The sequence below is a fragment of the Mus pahari genome, chromosome 8 (genome assembly GCF_900095145.1).
Source record: "Mus pahari chromosome 8, PAHARI_EIJ_v1.1, whole genome shotgun sequence".
In the NCBI taxonomy this organism is placed as follows: Eukaryota; Metazoa; Chordata; class Mammalia; order Rodentia; family Muridae; genus Mus; species Mus pahari.
In genome coordinates, this window is record NC_034597.1 from 41,690,558 (window position 1) to 41,708,057 (window position 17,500).

Genomic DNA, 17,500 nt, shown 5'->3' on the forward strand with positions numbered 1-17,500 from the left:
CATCCTTTCGTCTTAGCTCTAAATTTTGTCTCTGTACCTATATCCTTTCATGAGTATTTTGTTCCTTATTCTAAGGAGGAATGAAGTATCCACCCAATGGTCATCCTTCTTGGTTTTCTTGTGTTTTGCATAATGTATCTTGGGTATTCTAAGTTTCTGGGCTAATATCCGCTTATCAATGAGTGCATATAAGAAAACCAATCATCTTTTAGCCAACAGGTCCTAGCGACATTCAGCCATTTCTGTCCCTAGGAGTAATGCCACTGTCTTATGTCAAACTGCCCCGTTTTCCTAGACCACCAGAGCTCACCGTTTCCTTTAACCCCTTCCAGTTGAGACCGGCACCATCTCTCATGTGTTCCTGGACATCCTGTGTCCTTTTTCTGAGTCGCTTCACTCCTTGCCGGGAATTAGGAAAATATCTGATTATACTTTTGCATGTTTGTTTGGCTTCCATTTTCCCCCGCACAGTTTTATTCTGAGGTACTTTAATCCTAGTGTGGAAATAAGCAAAAGTCCTCTAACCAAGGCGATGCAAAAAGCATTCAGAATGTGGTTCAAGACCAGCTCCCAGGCCTTTGGTAGTTGCCGGCAGAGAACGATGAAGCTTGTTAGCAGACAAGAAAGAGGCTTCTGGTCTGCCCTAACTAGAGACTATTGACATAGGAGCTAGCTACCCGTGCTACACAGATGAGGACCCACTGCATGGTTAAGAATGTTTTTCTCCCTTTCCTGCTTGAACCTCAGTTATAGCTGGAGAGGCTGATGGTCATTAGTCAAGTCTCCATCCTCTAGAGCTGATTGTTTTTTGTTTGTTTGTTTGTTTTCCTGATCAGGGTTTCCCCAACTCCTGGATTAGGGCTTATTTTTAATGAGTTGTTGTGTGGCTTCTTGACATAGAGGCCAGAGATAGGACTGTGGGTCCCTTTAAGTCTGACTTAGGGAATCATAGGTTGGCTTCCTGGACTGGTCACTGTAGGTAATGGTTTATTTCCTGAAGCCAGTTGTTGTAAAGTCTTGGGTTCAAGAGAAACACCAGGCAGATTGTCCACAAGCACACAGTGGTGAAGGGCCTCAGACCAACCCCCCAGAGAGCTAAGGTCCCCATTTAGGCCTTGCACCAGGGAGGAGGGATCCAACACTGTAAGGAAGAAGTTAAAAGATATGGGGGGAGGGGTGGGGAAGCTAAGGAACTCAGAATGCTTAGCCGACTGTATCACACAGAACCTGCCATCTGTGGCTTTGGCAGCATAGGGTCTGTTTGCCTCAGGAGCTTGTGTCTTAGGTAAGGATCTTGTAGCCGTGACACATATCTTACTGTTCAGTTGCTATGAAAAGACTCCACGACCAGGGCATCTTAAAGGAGGAAGCACTTCATTGGGGGCTGCTTGCTGTTTCAGAGGGTTGGTCCATGAACATTACGGTGAGGAGTATGGCAGCAGGCAGGGAGGCATGGTGCTGGAGCACTGGGAGATCACAGCTGATCTCTAAGTGACGGGCAGAAAGACCATTCCATGACACACTTCCTACAGCAAGGCCACACCTCCTAATCCTTCCTAAGCAGGTCACCAACTGGGGACCAAACTTTCAAACATATGGGCCTGTGGGGGCCATTCTCATCCAAAGCCCCACAATAAAACACCATGGCCAACAGCAACGTGGAGAGGAGAGCGGTTATATTTCGTCTTACAACTTGTAATCCATCATTTGAGAAAAGGACAGGAACTCAAGGCGGGAACCTGAGACTGGAGCTGATACAGAGGCAGTGGAGGGGTGCTGCTTCCAGACTTGTTTCCCATGGCTTGCTCGGTCTGCTTTTTTTTATAACGCCCAGGACCATCTGCACAGGAGTGGTACTCCAACAGGGTAAGCCAGTGCATCAGGTCCTCCATCTTGTATTCTTGCTGAGACTAGTTTGGGTTTAACTAGAGTTTGATCTCCTTAACGGAGAATCCCATGGGAAATTACCCAGCTCTGGTCTAAGAACAGGAGAGCAAGATGCTTCTGTCAAATGACTTGCTCCTATGAAGCTCCTCACCAGCTGCTAAGCAAGATGCTAGGACTCCGCCTTCAACATCCTGTGCTATGTACGCTCCAGGCTACACTTAGGTCATGAATTCCTATGTATAACCCCAGCCAGCTGGAATAAAGAATTTCAAATGGGAACAAATGTTGTCTGAGTGCTCACCTCCAGTAGACTCCATGTAACAGGAATACCCATAATGAGCTGGGCCCTCCCACATCCATCGGTCATCAAACCAAAAAAAAAAAAAAAAAATCAAACCATTGAACCACGGGCTTCTCACAGGCCAATCTGATGAGGGTGTTTTCTCAGTTGAGGTTCCCTCTTCCCAAATGACTGTAGCTGTGTCAAGCGGACATAAAACTGTCACAGCTTGGTTAAATATTTTTTTTTAAGGGGAATCTAGATTTTTCTTATTTCTCCTCTGTCCCACAAAACAAAACAATTCAAGTTGCCAATGAGAAATATCAAGGGAGAAGGTCAAATACCAGTGTAGTTGGGATCTTCCAGGGACAAGCCTGTGGAGGCTGCGACCTGTGCAGCCTTACCACAAAATAAATATCCTAAGACTGTCTTTAACTTATGTGCTTCTTGGTTGGTTGGGTTTTTGAGACAGGGTTTCTCTGTGTAGCCCTGGCTGTCCTGGAACTCACTCTGTAGACCAGGCTGCTGGGGCTAACTTTGGAAGGTGCCTTTTGGTCTTTAATTATACTTTCTTTTCCCTTTTGAAACCAGGTCTCACTAGCTAGCCCTAGCTGGCTGGAACTCACCTAGGAGTAGGTGCATGCACCACACCTACTAAGTAAACAGCGGAAGACTTCTGTCCTCTTAGGCACAGAGAGGTGTCTTGGCTTACTTTGTAGTTTATGTCAGATGAAAACCAGAAATGAAGAGTATGCTAACATTCTCCAAAACAATCTTTGGAAGCTTGTAGTTCTGTCTTGAAATACAGGAAAGAGGGCCTGCCAGACTGCACATGGGAGCCAAGGGTCAAGGGTTCCTAAAAATGTGTTACTGTTGCACATCGAGAAACCTACACATACAGGTCCTGGAATCCCTTTCATCCTGTGCCATGGCCACTCTCCTCTCAAAGACACGAGGCAGAGGAATGATCCTAAGCAGTCTCTTTACCTGGTAGTAGACCTGGTGACTCTGTTAAGGAAGCCATACTGTTTAGCTTTGTTTTTCTAATTTTTATTTTATTTTGGGTGTATGGGTGTTTTGGCTGTGTGTGTGTGTGTGTGTGTGTGTGTGTGTGTGTGCACGCCACATACATGCATTGCTCTTGGGGGACAGAAGAGGATGCTGGAGTACACTGGAGACCCCAGAACTGTCCTACGTTTTGGCAAAGTTGTGGTCATCGATTTTAGATTCAGTGTTGGGCCCGACATCTCTATTCCATCTTAATTTATCCAAGCTTGCTATACAAAAGATACTACCTAATATTTTTGGAGATTTCATTTTCATTTGTGTGCGCTAAGATTTATTTATTTATTTATTATTAATTTATTTATTTAATGTGAATGTCTGCTTCTCTATATGTGCACCCTGTTTATGTAGGTACATGATCTCTCATTGAGTTGGAAGAGCACCATTTTCACTAGGCTTGCTGGCCAGTGAACTCTTGGGAATTTCCCTCTCCCCTCCCCCGCCCCCCCATTGCTGGAGTTGAGGTTCTCACAGGACTGCTGGCCTTTTACATAGGTACCTGAGATTTGAACTCAGATCCTTGCGGTTCCATAACAAGTGCTTTAACCCACTGAATCATCTTCTCTGCCCCTAATATTATTTATTATTAATTATTATTAAATCATCATTATCATCATTTATGGGGTCTCATATATCCCAGACTATAGGTGAAAATGACCCTGAACTTCTGACCCCTTCTAAGTAGCAATATTACAGAAACACATCATCATATCTAGTTTGCAAAGTGATAGGGTTCAAACCCAGAACTTCATGCATGCTAGGCAAGCACTGTACCAACTGAGCATCACCCCCAGACCTCCTTTTGATATTTGTCTAATAATATTGGTTTGTACAAATAACTGAAAACTTTATTGAAAATGTCATTGGTTTTTAATCTTTGAATAGAGGTGTACTCAGATATTCCTAAATACTAAATTAGGAATATTTTAACAGATTTTTTCCCAGATAAATGAACACATGTTCCAACACTTGAGGTATTATGATGGTGGGTGGAAGGTGAAGTGATAGATAATTTTGGTCTTGCTATGTCAAATAGTATGAGCTGGGCTGCAGAGATGACTCCACGGTCAAGAGCACTTGCTGCTCCTCGGAGAATCCGAGACTGGCTCCCAGCACCCACGATGTCCTCTCTGCACACCCTCACTCAGGAGTGTGATATAATCTGGAGGTCTTGATCAGCTTCATAGTCTCAGGAAGCCAAAAACCCAGTCACTTCTCCAGGGCTGGAGGTGGAAAATCTCTGAAGTGTTTCCCTCCTGTCTTAGGATTTTATTGCCGTGAAGAGACAGCTTGACCAAAGGCAACTCTTATAAAGGAAAACATTTAATCGGAGCGTACTCACAATTTCAGAGGTTCAGTCCGTTATTATCATGGTGGGAAGCGTAGCAGCCTCAATTCAGACAGTAGTCTGAGAGTTTTACATCTTGATCCACTGGCAGCAGAAGGAGACTGTGTCACACTGGAAGTAGCTTAAAGAACCTCAAAGCCCGCCCCCTAGTGGCATGCTTCCTTCAAGGAGACCACACCCACTCCAACAAGGCCACACCCCCTAATGGTGCCACTCCTTATGGGCCAAGAATTCATACACGGAAGCACCACCCTCCCCTAATTTAGGGTTGATCAGTTTGAAGAACGAATAGTTGATTGGCCTGTAACTGTTGTGTCTATCAACCGGGGGGCCTATTGGCAAGGGAAAAAAAAAAGCCTTCCGGGCCTTTGTTTTAAGCTGTCAAGTTTTTGTAACAGATCAGGAGGGTAAGAAAAGCCAGCCATGCTGGAAGTTGGTCACCTTTATTACCTAGCCGTGGTCCCTCTCCCTGTCTACCTACCAGAGAATCTCTGGCTGACTCCTAGTCACACATGGCATGCCCCATATTCCCCACACAGGCACATAATTAATAAAATAAGATATTGAAAAACAGTATGAGCTGTCCTTATGAAGCATAATATAGAGTCAATTCATTTTGCTTGAAGGAGAAATGTAGGCTTGCTCTCCTTGAAGCTCCCCGTGGCTCCTGTCATGATGAAGGAAAAGCTGGCAATGGTGATGGGTGGACCTGAGACTGAGTCCCTTGGCTTTCAACCGACTGTCTTCTTTCTCAAACTATCCCCCAGTAAAGACTGTCCTAACAGCTTGGTGACTACCTTCCTGAACATCTCTTTCAAAGCTTCCTTGACTTGATCGTTGCGCAAGGCATAGATAAATGGATTCAGCAGAGGGGTCACAAATGTTGTTATCACGGTTACTGACCAGTTCGTATCCACAGAGCCGCTCTGGGATGGCCTTACGTAGAGGAAAATGGCACTCCCATAGAAGAGGGTTACCACCATCAAGTGGGAGGTACAGGTGGAGAAAGCCTTCTGCCGACCAGAAGCAGAGGGGATGCGCAGGACGGCCAGGACTATGTGGCCATAGGACGCACCAGTAACGGTGAGCGAGGACATGATGACAAGAAAGGCCAGGACAAAGTCAACCTCCTCCAGTCTCGTGGTGTTGGTACATGCCAGGTGAAGCAAGGGTCCACTGTCACAGAAGAAGTGCTGAACCACAGCACCCTGTTTGCAGAAAGGAAGCAAGGCCACAGCCACTGTGGGGCCAAGCACAGGGAGGAGTCCCCCCATCCAGCAGGCCAAGGCCACCCGAAAGCACACGGCGCCATTCATGAGCATGGGGTAATGCAGAGGACGGCAGATGGCCAGGTAGCGATCCACAGACATGACGGCCAACAGTAGGAACTCAGAGGCCCCCAGAAAGAAGTAAAAGTAAAACTGAGTGATACAGGCAGCAAAGGAAATGGTGTGCCGTCTGGAGAGGAAATTGCTCAGCATCTTCGGAATGATGACAGAAGTGATCAGAATCTCAAGGCAGGACAAGTTAGCCAGGAAGAAATACATGGGCGTCTGCAGGCGGTGATCCGCCCCCACCAAGCCCACAATCAACGTGTTGCCTGTCAGAGTCAACAGGTAAATGAAAAGGAACATGGAGAACACTTCCGCCTCTGTGCTGTTGAGATTCGGGAAGCCCGCCAGGACAAACTCCGTAGTGCCATCACTCTGGTTCCCACGTAGAGCCATTATTATCTTTCCCAGCTGTAAGACAATGTGAATGAGCTCGTGATGAAACGATGTTCTGTCACCCATCCTGAAACTCAAGGTCACTATCTGCTTACAGAGAAATTTCCCCTAAAGGGTAGCTAAGTCTTAGGAAAACGTCCGGAGTCTGCATCTTCAACGATCTTATTCTCAAACCTCAACTGATGGCTCTTCATTATGATGAGGAAAATATCTCTGAACATCAGAATTGGGTGAAAATACGAGAATGAGATTTTGTGAAGAAACAGAGTTCCGGTGATTTACTGCCTTAGAATTCTTGCATGTCTACACACACCCAGGTCTCGTATGCTCTGCTTTTCAGTTACAAACTTTGGTAAGGAGCAAGAGAAATAACAAGACAAAGGATTCAAAAGTTTCCTTTGTCAACCTAATGAAGTGGCAGAGAAAATCAGGACAAATATCAAAGCCCAGGCTTGGCTTGCCCCCACGTTTGGAAGCAGATCAAGGGACGGGGTCCTTGCTTGTATTTCAATTACGCAGCTAAACAATTAGCAGTAGAGGCCAGGGCATTTGATATACCAATTCTCCCCTTTTATTGAGAATTTCACAATAAACCAAGAGCCTAACCGAACTCAGATCGACACAAACTGCTTGCATTTCTGAAGTAATTGTAGTACGCATAAAGGAGACCGACTATAGCAGGAAGCCATATTGATGGGTTCACTTAGTCTGTTGTATTCAAACTAACATTAATATCAGCTCAGGAGGCCTTTTTTCAATTTGTGACACTTTCCCTTCTGAGACACAATCTGAATGAAGCCTTTTCAAAAACAGGCTGTCCCTGGTCTACAGAGTGAGTTCCAGGACAGCCAGGACTATACAGAGAAACCCTGTCTCGAAAAAAAAAAAAAAAAAAAAAAAAAAAAAAAAAAAAAAAAAAAAAAAAACCAAAAAACCAAAAACAAAAACAGGCTGTCCAAAACAGAATTGCAAATCCCTGCTATAATTAATTAAACTGGAAATGAAGTTGATTCAAATCATTCCAGACCCACAAACTTAAAAAAAAAAAAAAGTCAAATTGATGGTATTCTAAAGTTCTGTCTCTAAAAGTCTCCACTAAAAGATAACGGAAAACACAAACTAAAGATAAGAAAAAACTAACTAAAGACTCTCAGTAGCAAAACATCAGGATTGATTTTCGGAGCGTTGATTTTTCTCTAGCTAAACTGTTCCGAACACACCCCATTCTTGTAGTGACATTTTAGGACAACGGTCCCATCAGCAGCAGATGTTAGACTCCTGACTCTCATCTGGTCCCCGTTCTAACCTCTGGACCTCAGGTGCGGGAGCGGGGAAGCATGTGCCCCTTTCGCCTAGGAGGTAAAAGCTTTGTGGTTATCCACCTTAGGGGCTCATCGCTGGCACTCTCTCTCCAGCATCTACAGAAATCGCACCGCGCAGGTCAGGACTACGGTTTGACCCTCTGCTCTCACTGTACGCCCGCCACATTCCGTATTCAGTGATTCAAAGACAGGCCACGTTGCTGGATCACTGTCCAATGCCTAACGACATAACAGAAACATTAGGGCTTGTGACCCGTAGCGAAGAAATGCTACTGATAAGTATAGAACGCTAGGAAGAACGTGAAACATGAGCCTTAGAGGGTAAGTGGCGTTCTCAAGAAAGAGGTGCCTAAAACATAGGACGGAGCGCTTGAGGGGAGAGGAACACTTCCACAGAAGCAAAGCATTTGGCCCAAGAACAGAAAGTAAGGGTGAAGTGTAACGAGAAGGCACTGGGCACCTCAAAGCAGATCTTTTTTTTCTGGCCCTCTGTCATTCCTTGTGAAACCACCTCATTGGACTGAGCCTATCTGTATCTGAAGTAACGGGGGATGACTCTCCCGCTCCAGAATGCCCTTGATATTTCATAAGGGTAGGACCCTGCAACATTTATCTTCCCGGTTTGTAAGTCAGTATCACCTCGAGCCTCCCACTCTTCCAGCAGCCTGCAGCACTGTGAGAGAGTAGCCTGGTACCCTCGCAGCTCCAGGGATGAGTCTGCACTTGGGAAAACAAGAAGTTGGCTCAGGCCTCTTCCCTTGGGCTCTTCTCCTGGCATAGCCTCTGGTGTGATCTCCTGCCTAGCGAGCATAGGGACTTTTCTCATCCTGAGGAGGGTGTTACATCGTTCCTCAAAGATTTGCTTTGTTCTGTTTGTCGGACTCAGTGATTTGAGTCAGGGTCTCATTAAGTAGCCTTGGACCTTGCTGTATAGACCAGGTTAGCCTTGGATTCACAGAGATGGATATAAACATTGTTCCTGGATATACTGCCCCTTCTTATGCCACGAGCAAGTCAAATTTCAGGACCCAGTATCTCTCTGAAGCTAGAATGGCTCCTACAAAATGATCAGGGCCCTAGGGTTGACCTAGGCACGGTTCATGTGAAAGGCAATTGTCTCAGCACTAAAATGTCACTGCAAGAACAGAAGCTAGAAGGCAGGGGGTGGACATGGTCTGTTACTTCTTCCTTAAGAATACAACACACTTACCAATAGATGTTCTCTCTAGAGGTTGAAAAACATATTTTTTTTTTTTTGGCTTGGTGGGTTTTAGAAATGGAATTTCCATTGTTTTGCTTTTAGACCCCAGTCTTCCTGGATCCTGGCTTTAGATCGAGTGCAGGGAAAAACCACTTGAAGTCATTGGTCTCTAATAAATCGCTGTATTCCAAGGTAGAATCTTGTGCCACTTTGACCTCTGACGGAGAAATAAGACTTGATCCAGACATGAGGAGCTTAAGGAGCAGCAGGGCTGGGGAGAGAGAAATTACCCAGACAGCAAGACAATAAAAGAGAGAGTTGGGGTACAAACATGCCCCAGTGGTCCCCAAAATTTGTGATTCTATGGTTAACTTCCTAGATCCTGTGCCTGGTAAATCTGAAAAGGAGACAAAGAATGTTTTCTTCATTTGACATCAACTATCCTAACTCAGGCAACTGCTAAAGAAGCCTTAACTACAGAAATGAGAGAAATCATGGCACCTGACCAGCATCAACCGCCTTGCTCCTCATGACACTCAGGGGGAAATGTCTGTAACCCAAGCAACAGAGACTTCACCTCTTCACCCTGAGGACTTAAAATGATAGTGTGACTCTTCCCCTTGGGTTCTATGGTAGAAAATAATGGGAGACCCAAGGGTGTGGTGAGATAGTAAGAGGCTGTCCATACCGTCTCTCTGCTGTTGCGTCTCCCTGCCATATACTTAATACCCTGCCAATCATGTGGAATTCCACGTACCCAAAACATTATCAAGGATGCTGGGCAGCTGCTCACATGTGTTCATCTCCATGTACCATAGACTCCTTCCTAAAGACTTGATGGCTTCCTGTTCAGGTCCAAGCTCCCATGTGTTCATCTCTGTGTACCAGAGGCTCCTTCCTAAGACCTGATGGCTTCCTGTTCAGGTCCAAGCCTCAGTTTACACAATTCTCCTACCCATCCCTCTCCCACCTTTCTGACCACTTTCCAACCATAACTATGACCAGTTCTGCTGACTTCCTTCCAACCCGATGCTTAACCTGCTACGTTATCTCACGACCTTTCTTTCTTGGCTGTCTTCTACTCTCTTCATCTTTAGGGCACCAAGTTTCCACCTTTGCATTTCTGGGACAAGTCACAAGGCTTAGAACATACTAGGTGCATAAAAATGGCATGCATGCTCACCTACTCTGAATCCCCAGCCTGGAAGAGCAGCTGCTCCTCTAAAATAAACATGAGTTGGGGTTCTGAGTCAAGTAGAAGAACACCCAGGGCCTTCCAGGGTCAGCTTGGATTCTGTCCTTGCTGGACATAATCCTCCTGAGAGCATTGAAGACAACCCTGGGCAAAGTGAGACAAGCCATCACTAAACTGTAAAGGAAGGAGCAAGAGTGGACTAGAGCACTGGCAGAACTGTCGCACCAAACCGGACTCTAAGCAGGAGCTCTCACTAGCTAAGCTAAGGGACGGATGCATCTAAAGAGAAGACCCAAGGAGTGTGAGAGCTGTCTAGAGAACTCTATATACAAATGTAAACCTTAACTGGAGCGGGGCCTAGTGGCTTATGCCTGTAAGCCCAGTACTTAGATTATCATAAATTTGAGGTCAGCTTGGGATACATAATACGATTCTGTCTCAAAATAAGACTTTCTGATTGAATTATAATACTTAAAGTGACTGAAAAAATAAGGCGAGATAATTTTTTTAAAATACAAGAACCAGTTTTTCAAAATTTAAAATTTTGGCTGGTATACAAAGAAATTGGTTTCCTTGAGACATTTTCACAATGCTTATTATTATGATTTTATTATTTATTTTTATTTGCCCTCCTACACTTCCCCATATCCCTCCTCAGCATCTTATGAATTCACTTCTACCTTCCCATTTAATGACACATACATCCTATTACCGGCTCTGTTTTCCCTCCCTTAGTCTCTCTTTCATAGGCACCTTCTACTTCCATATCCTAAATATATACATACATGTGGGATTCATGTATGTATACATATATACATTTACAAATATGTATGTGTACAATGTATATATAATGTTAAATATAGACTCCATATATTGGAAAACAATATTTGTCTTCTGCGTTTGGCTTACTTCTGTCCATTTTCCTATGAATGTCATAATTTCATTCTGTGTGATAGCTGAAGATAATTCCATTGTGTATACTTATCCATATTTTCCTTGCCTGTTCATCTGTTGGTTGTTCATTGGCTCCATTTCTTAGCTCCTATGATTAAGCGGCACTGAACGCAGGTAGACAAGGAACTCTGTAGTGCACTGACTTAGGCACTCGAGGAAAGGCTGGATTGAGTATATGGTAGGTTTTGGTATTTGAAGTCTCCACATCGGCTGTACCCGTTTCTGTTCTGACTAGGAGTAAATAATAATTTCTCTTTCCCTTCATCCTGGTCAACATGTGTTGTCATTTTTTGCTTGGTCATTTCAACTGGGGTGACATGGAGTGGCAAAGTAATTCTAATTTTCTTCCTGATGGCTAAGGATATTAGACACATTTTCAAATTCTTATTGGCCATTTGGTTTCATTTCTTTGGAGAGCTATCTACTCAGCTCATTAGGTCATTTATTAGTCATATAATTTTTGGTATTTAACTTTGGGGTTCTGTATGTTTTTTTTTAACATTTATCTCCTTTAAGACATAGCAAAGCTTTTCCCCCATTCATCAGGCTGTTTCTTCACTACAAAGATTGCTTCCTTTGTGACACTGAAGTGGTTTACTATTGTGCAATCTTGTTTGTCAACTATTAAGATTATTTCCTGTACAGTTAGAAATTTTTTCCAAGAAACCCTTAACTATTCTTGCAGCACTTTCTCTGTTTCTTCTGTCAATCTCAAAGTTTCAGGTCTTGCATTAAGGTCTTACATTAATCAATTTTGAATGAGTTTCTCTACAGGGTAAGACGTGTGTAGTTTCATTTTTCTACATGCATGCAAAGACATGCAGTTTTTCCAGAGCTATTTGTTGAGGAGACCCTATGCCAGAATATGTTTGCAACACCCTTGTCAAAAATTAAGTGTTAAAATGAAGTGTTAAACTGGTATGAAAATGGCTCTGGCACTCAGCTAATAGTACAGTTAAACTTAGTTGACCGGGTAACAGTAGAGTGTAGTAGGAAAAATGTGTTTATGTCTGTTTTAGATTTCATCTTTAAGGTATATGCACATGGTTCAAAGTAAAGCTATAACAGTATGTAGGTTAACAGCATTCGGTATAGCTCAATGGTAGTGCACTGAGCGCTTGCACATAGACACTTATATCTCCAGCAACAGAAGGGAAACTAAGTCCCTTCCTTGTCCATACCCACTCACATCCCATCATCCAGTTAACCATTTTCATTAGTTTAGTGTTGATTCTTCCAATGTTTCTGGTTGTTGTTATATGACAGCAAAAGGCAAATGCATAAAGTAACTAATAGATATTTTTCGCATTAATAACCATAGTGAAAACATTTTCTACCTGTTCTTGGTAATAAGAGAGGGGGTCATTTTACAGGATATAAAGGAAGAGTTTGTCTTGTCTCACAGCCCCAGGGGATAGGAGTCTGTTGTGGTGGGGAGGCATGATAGTGAGTGGCAGGCATGGTTGCAGAAGGCAGAAGCTGAGAATTCAAATGGTTACAAGGAAACAGAGAAAGAGAACTAAAAGTGGCATGAGGCTTTTAATCTCAAAGTCTGTCCCCTAGTGACATTCTTCCTCCAGCAAGGCTGTACCACCTAACCCTCCCCAAACAGCGTCACCAACTGGAGACCAAGTCTTCAAACACCCACACCCACGGGGAAAGTTCTCACTGAGGCTCTCTCATGCTCTAAATGCAGAGCGGAAAACAGAGTAAATACATAATAATGGCAATCAAGTCTCTGGGAGATGACTAAGTTTTTAGAAATACAGTATTTCCTTAGTTAAAAATTAACATCAGGAGATAGGGAGATGGCTCATGGGTTAAGAGCAATGGCTGCTCTTCCAGAGGTCCTGAGTTCAATTCCCAGCAACCACATGGTGGCTCACAACCATCTATAATGGGATCTGATGCCATCTTCTGGGGTGTCTAAAGACAGTAACAGTGTATTCAAATATATGAAAATAAATAGATTTTTTTTAAAAAAAAATTAACATCAGAAACACCTCCCTAAAGATAGAAGCTAATTCTGCAGAATTAGCCAACCAGTCTCTGGGGAATGTCAAATACCATGTGGGTTATACAGATCCCAGGACATGCAAACTGATAATGAACTCCAAAAGGAATTCAAGTTTATCTGAAGCAACCTGCATCTAATCCAGACATTGTGGAGGCAAGGTAGAAATTCAAGAACACAGAGAATCACAGTTTGGAGTGCAGAGATCTCCTTGGAATAATGGTCGGGGTACAGAAGTCCCATTTTCATTCTGACAGATTCCATAAAATTAATTTCTTCTTTCGTCCCACTTAAGTTTTTAACAGCATAGGAAAGTATGACAAAGTGCTGTCACAAAATGGCATAACAGAAGTTTAGCTCAGTTCAGGCTGCTATAACAAGTTGCCATGAGCCAAGTGGGCTGAAGAGATAGGTTGGTGACAGAACACTTGCCTATCCAGCGTGGACAAAGCTCGAGTCTTGGCCCACCGCACTACAAAGCAGACATTTATTTTCTCATTTATTTTCAGGATTAAAAATAAAAATCATACGTTTCTTTTCTCGCTACTGAAATGAGAAGCTGCTGGGAGCCGGGGTCTCTGTGGTCAGGTCCTCGGCAAAGGCCCTTTGCTCTACTCCTGGAGTCATTGCACTTAGATGAAAAGAGGATGCTAGACCTCTGGCCTCATCTTGTAAGGGCATTCGTTGTTCTATTGATGAGTGTTCTGCCCTACATCAACCAGCCTCCCGCCACTATAACGAAATCCTAAGATAATCAATCAACTTTAGAAGAAAAAAGCTGTAGCTCACAGGTTGTTGTTTGGTAATTTTTTAAGTTTTCTTTCTTTCTTTCTTTCTTTCTTTTGAGGCAGGAGGGTTTCTCTGTGTAGCCCTGGCTATCCTGGAAATCACTCTGTAGACCAGGATGGCCTTGAACTCAGAAATCCGCCTGCCTCTGTCTCTCGAGTGCTGGGATCAAAGGCGTGCGCCACCACCACGCCCAGTGGTAATTTTTCTAAAGAGGTCTCACTACGTAGATCAGTCTGGCTTTAATTTCCGCGCCTGGCTTGGCTCACAGCTTTTGAGGTTGAGTCCTGCATCTGGAGGCCTCCACGGTGATGAGGATCAGACCTAGGGCCTTGCACAGGTTGGGTAAGCACAGTACAGTGACTATTCTGACCATATTCTCACACTGTGATGTGTGATCTCACAGCAAGCGCCAGAGCAGCAGGCCGGCTGACACCAGAATAGAACCTGCAATTATAATCCCAAACCAACCTTTCTAACTTTAAGCTGATTATTGTGCTAATAAGCCTTCAGTTCCTGTAGCAAAATCACAGAAATAAGCAACTTTTTACAAAGACAAGTTTATTTCAGTTCACAGTTTTAGAGATTTCCAGTCCATAACATTGATGAATACTTCATGGTTTACAGTTTTTTTAAATTTAATTAAAATATAATTGTATCATTTCCCCTCCCTCTCTTTCCTCCTACCCCTACCATCTTTGTTTCTACCATTGCTCCCTTCCAACCTCTTCATTTACCATTGCTGTTATACACACACACACACACATACACACACACACTCACACGCATGCACGCACACACACACACACACACACACACACACACACGCACCTGCTGAGTAGCATACACTGTTGTCTGCTTGAATATCTTTCTAGGGCTGATCACATTGCATTAGATAACCAAGCATAGAGCTTACCACATCCATAAACTCCTAATATCCACACCAGGCCGGGACTCAAGCAACTGATTTTCACTTTACCTCATGCTATTTGAAGATGCCCCTCCCCTCATGTCAACTCCACTCACTGGTGAGGAGATTCCAATTCTTGGAACAGATCAGAGTCCTCAAGGATCTTTCACCCTGTCTCTCCAGATTATTCTTTATTTTACTACAGCCTATCTGAGGAAGTCTCTCCTCCCACAAAATCTCCAACTACCTAGGGATCCTGCCTCTTGGTGTAGACAGGGTTTCCTTAGCTCCTTCCCACAGACTCTCTCGGCTTCTTTTCTGTGCTAAGCTCTGTTCCTCTCTGCTACCCACCAGGAGACTCACAGGCTTTCCTAAGATCCAGAAAGATGAAAAGAAAACAAGGACCATGGCACCCACCCAATAGAGACAAGACCAGATGCCAGCATGCCAATAATCTCTACCCCAGGTGTCTAGAAATCATCCTACAACAGACACTAAGAAATGTAATTATATAATATGACCGAAGCACAAGATTTCTAAATTCCAATTATGAGTAGGTTCGATGACCTTAAAGAGAATATAATTAAATCCGTTAATCAAGTCTATTAAAACAAACAGTGGAATAAAATATAAAAACAGTTCATTAAGATATGAAAAAAGAAATAGGATCACTAAAGAAAACACAAACTGAGAAAGCTGGAAATGAAAATTTTAAGAAGCCAACAAAAACCTCACGGTAACCCTCACCAACAGTATACTAGTTACAGAAGGAAAAATCACAAATGTTGATGACAAGGTAGAAGAAATGGATACCTCAGTCAAAGAATATGTTAAATATTAAATAAAAATCCAGGCACAAAACATTCAGAAAACCTGAGACACAATGAAAAGATCAAATATACAAATAATAGGACTAGACAAAGAAGAAGAAATATAGGTTTAAGGCACAGAAAATATTTTCAACACTATAGAAGAAAATTGCAGGAGATGCCTATCAAGATAAGGTACAAGAAACATATAGAACATCAAGTAGACAAGACCAGAAAAGAAATTTCCCACCATACACAATAATCAAAACAGTAAATGTATAGAACAACAACAACAAAAGAATATTATAAGCTACAGAGGAAAGCACCAAGTAACATATAAAGGCAGACCCATTAGAATCATTCAATATTTTACAATGGAGACTCTAAAAAGTCAGAAGGGCCAAGACAACCATTGTACAAATGCTAAGAGACCACAGATACCAGCCCAGACTACTATACCCAGCAAAACTATCAATGACAATAGACAGAGGGGGAAAATTCTATGATAAAATCAAAACTAAGCTGTCTCTATCTACCAATCCAGCTCTACAGAAAGCACTAAAAAGAAAACTTCAATCTGAAGTGCTAACCACACCCAAGAAAAGAGAAGGAATATAAAATCCCCGACTAGAAAGTCAAAAGAAGGGGGGAAACCTCACATCCTAACAACAAAATTACAGAAATCAATAAACACTGTTCATTTACAATTCTTGATATTAATGGCCCCCATTCCCCTCATTAAAAAAAAAAAAAAAGAACATAGAGTTAAAAAAGTAGATTAGAAAACAGGTTCATCTTTCTGCTGCATCCAAGAAACACACCTTACCAGCAAGGCAGGGGAGAAACAAATGAACCAAAGAAGCAAGCCTGTGTAACCCATTTAATATCTGACAAAACAGACTTCAAACAAAAATAATCAGAAGATACAGGGAAGAACACTACACACTCATCAAAGGAAAAATTGATATCCACCTAGAGGATATCACAATTCTAGACATTAATGTATCAAACACGAGGACACCCAAGTTCATAAAAGAAACACTACTACAACTGTAACAATATGGGATGACTTTAATACCCCACTCTCTCTAATAGACAAGTCATCCAGACAAAAACCAAACAAAGAAACACTGGAGTTAAATAATGTCATAAATCAAATGGCCCTAGGATATATTTACAGAACATTTTACCCAAACAAAAAAGAATATAACTTCTCAGAAGCTCATGGAGCTTTCTCCAAAATTGATCACATTCTTGAACACAAAGCAAGTCTCAATGATATAAGAAAATTATAATAACACCTTGCATCTTGGATTAAAGCTAGATACCAACAACAATAGAAACAAAAGGAACTTTACCAGCTCATAGAAACTGAACAACTCACCAATGAATGAAAACTGGGTTAAGATAGAAATTTTAAAACTTTTTAGAATTTAGTGAAAATGAAATCACAAAATATCCGAACCTATGGGTACTTTGAAGGTGGTTCTAATGACAAGTTCATAGCTCTAAGCATCTATGTAAAAGAAAACTAACTGGAGAGACTTGGCAATGGTTTCACACACCTTTAATCCCAGTACTTGGAAGGCAATGGCAGGTAAATATCTGAATTTGAGGACAGCCTGGTCTACAGAGAGAGTTCAAGGACAGCCAGAGCTACACAGAAAAACCCTGTCACAAAAAGAAAAGAGAGGGGAGGAGAGGAGGGGAGGGGAAGAGAAGTGGGAGATGAGGGGAAGAAAGGGAAGGGGAGAGGAAGGGAGGGAAGGGAAGGGAAGGGAAGAGAAGAGAAAAGAGAAGAGGAAAAAAAGACGATGAAGAAGAAGAAGAAGAAGAAGAAGAAGAAGAAGAAGAAGAAGAAGAAGAAGAAGAAGAAGAAGAAGAAGAAGGAGAGGAAGAAGAAGAAGGAGAGAGAGAGAGAGAGAGAGAGAGATCTCATAGAACTAACACCAAATGGAGTAGATGTCAGGAATCAATCTCAGAACTTAAATCAATAAATATT

At 42.7% G+C, this 17,500-nt stretch overlaps 1 protein-coding gene across 1 annotated transcript; it reads right to left on the reverse strand.

The window, feature by feature from the left end:
* Positions 1–5,232: 5,232 nt before the first annotated feature.
* LOC110325983 (olfactory receptor 6S1) lies at positions 5,233–6,371 on the reverse strand. Its single transcript, XM_021204150.1, has one exon. The coding sequence runs from the start codon at positions 6,305–6,307 to the stop codon at positions 5,312–5,314; it is 996 nt and encodes a 331-aa protein (XP_021059809.1). The 5' UTR covers positions 6,308–6,371; the 3' UTR covers positions 5,233–5,311.
* Between the last annotated feature and the right edge of the window lie 11,129 nt (positions 6,372–17,500).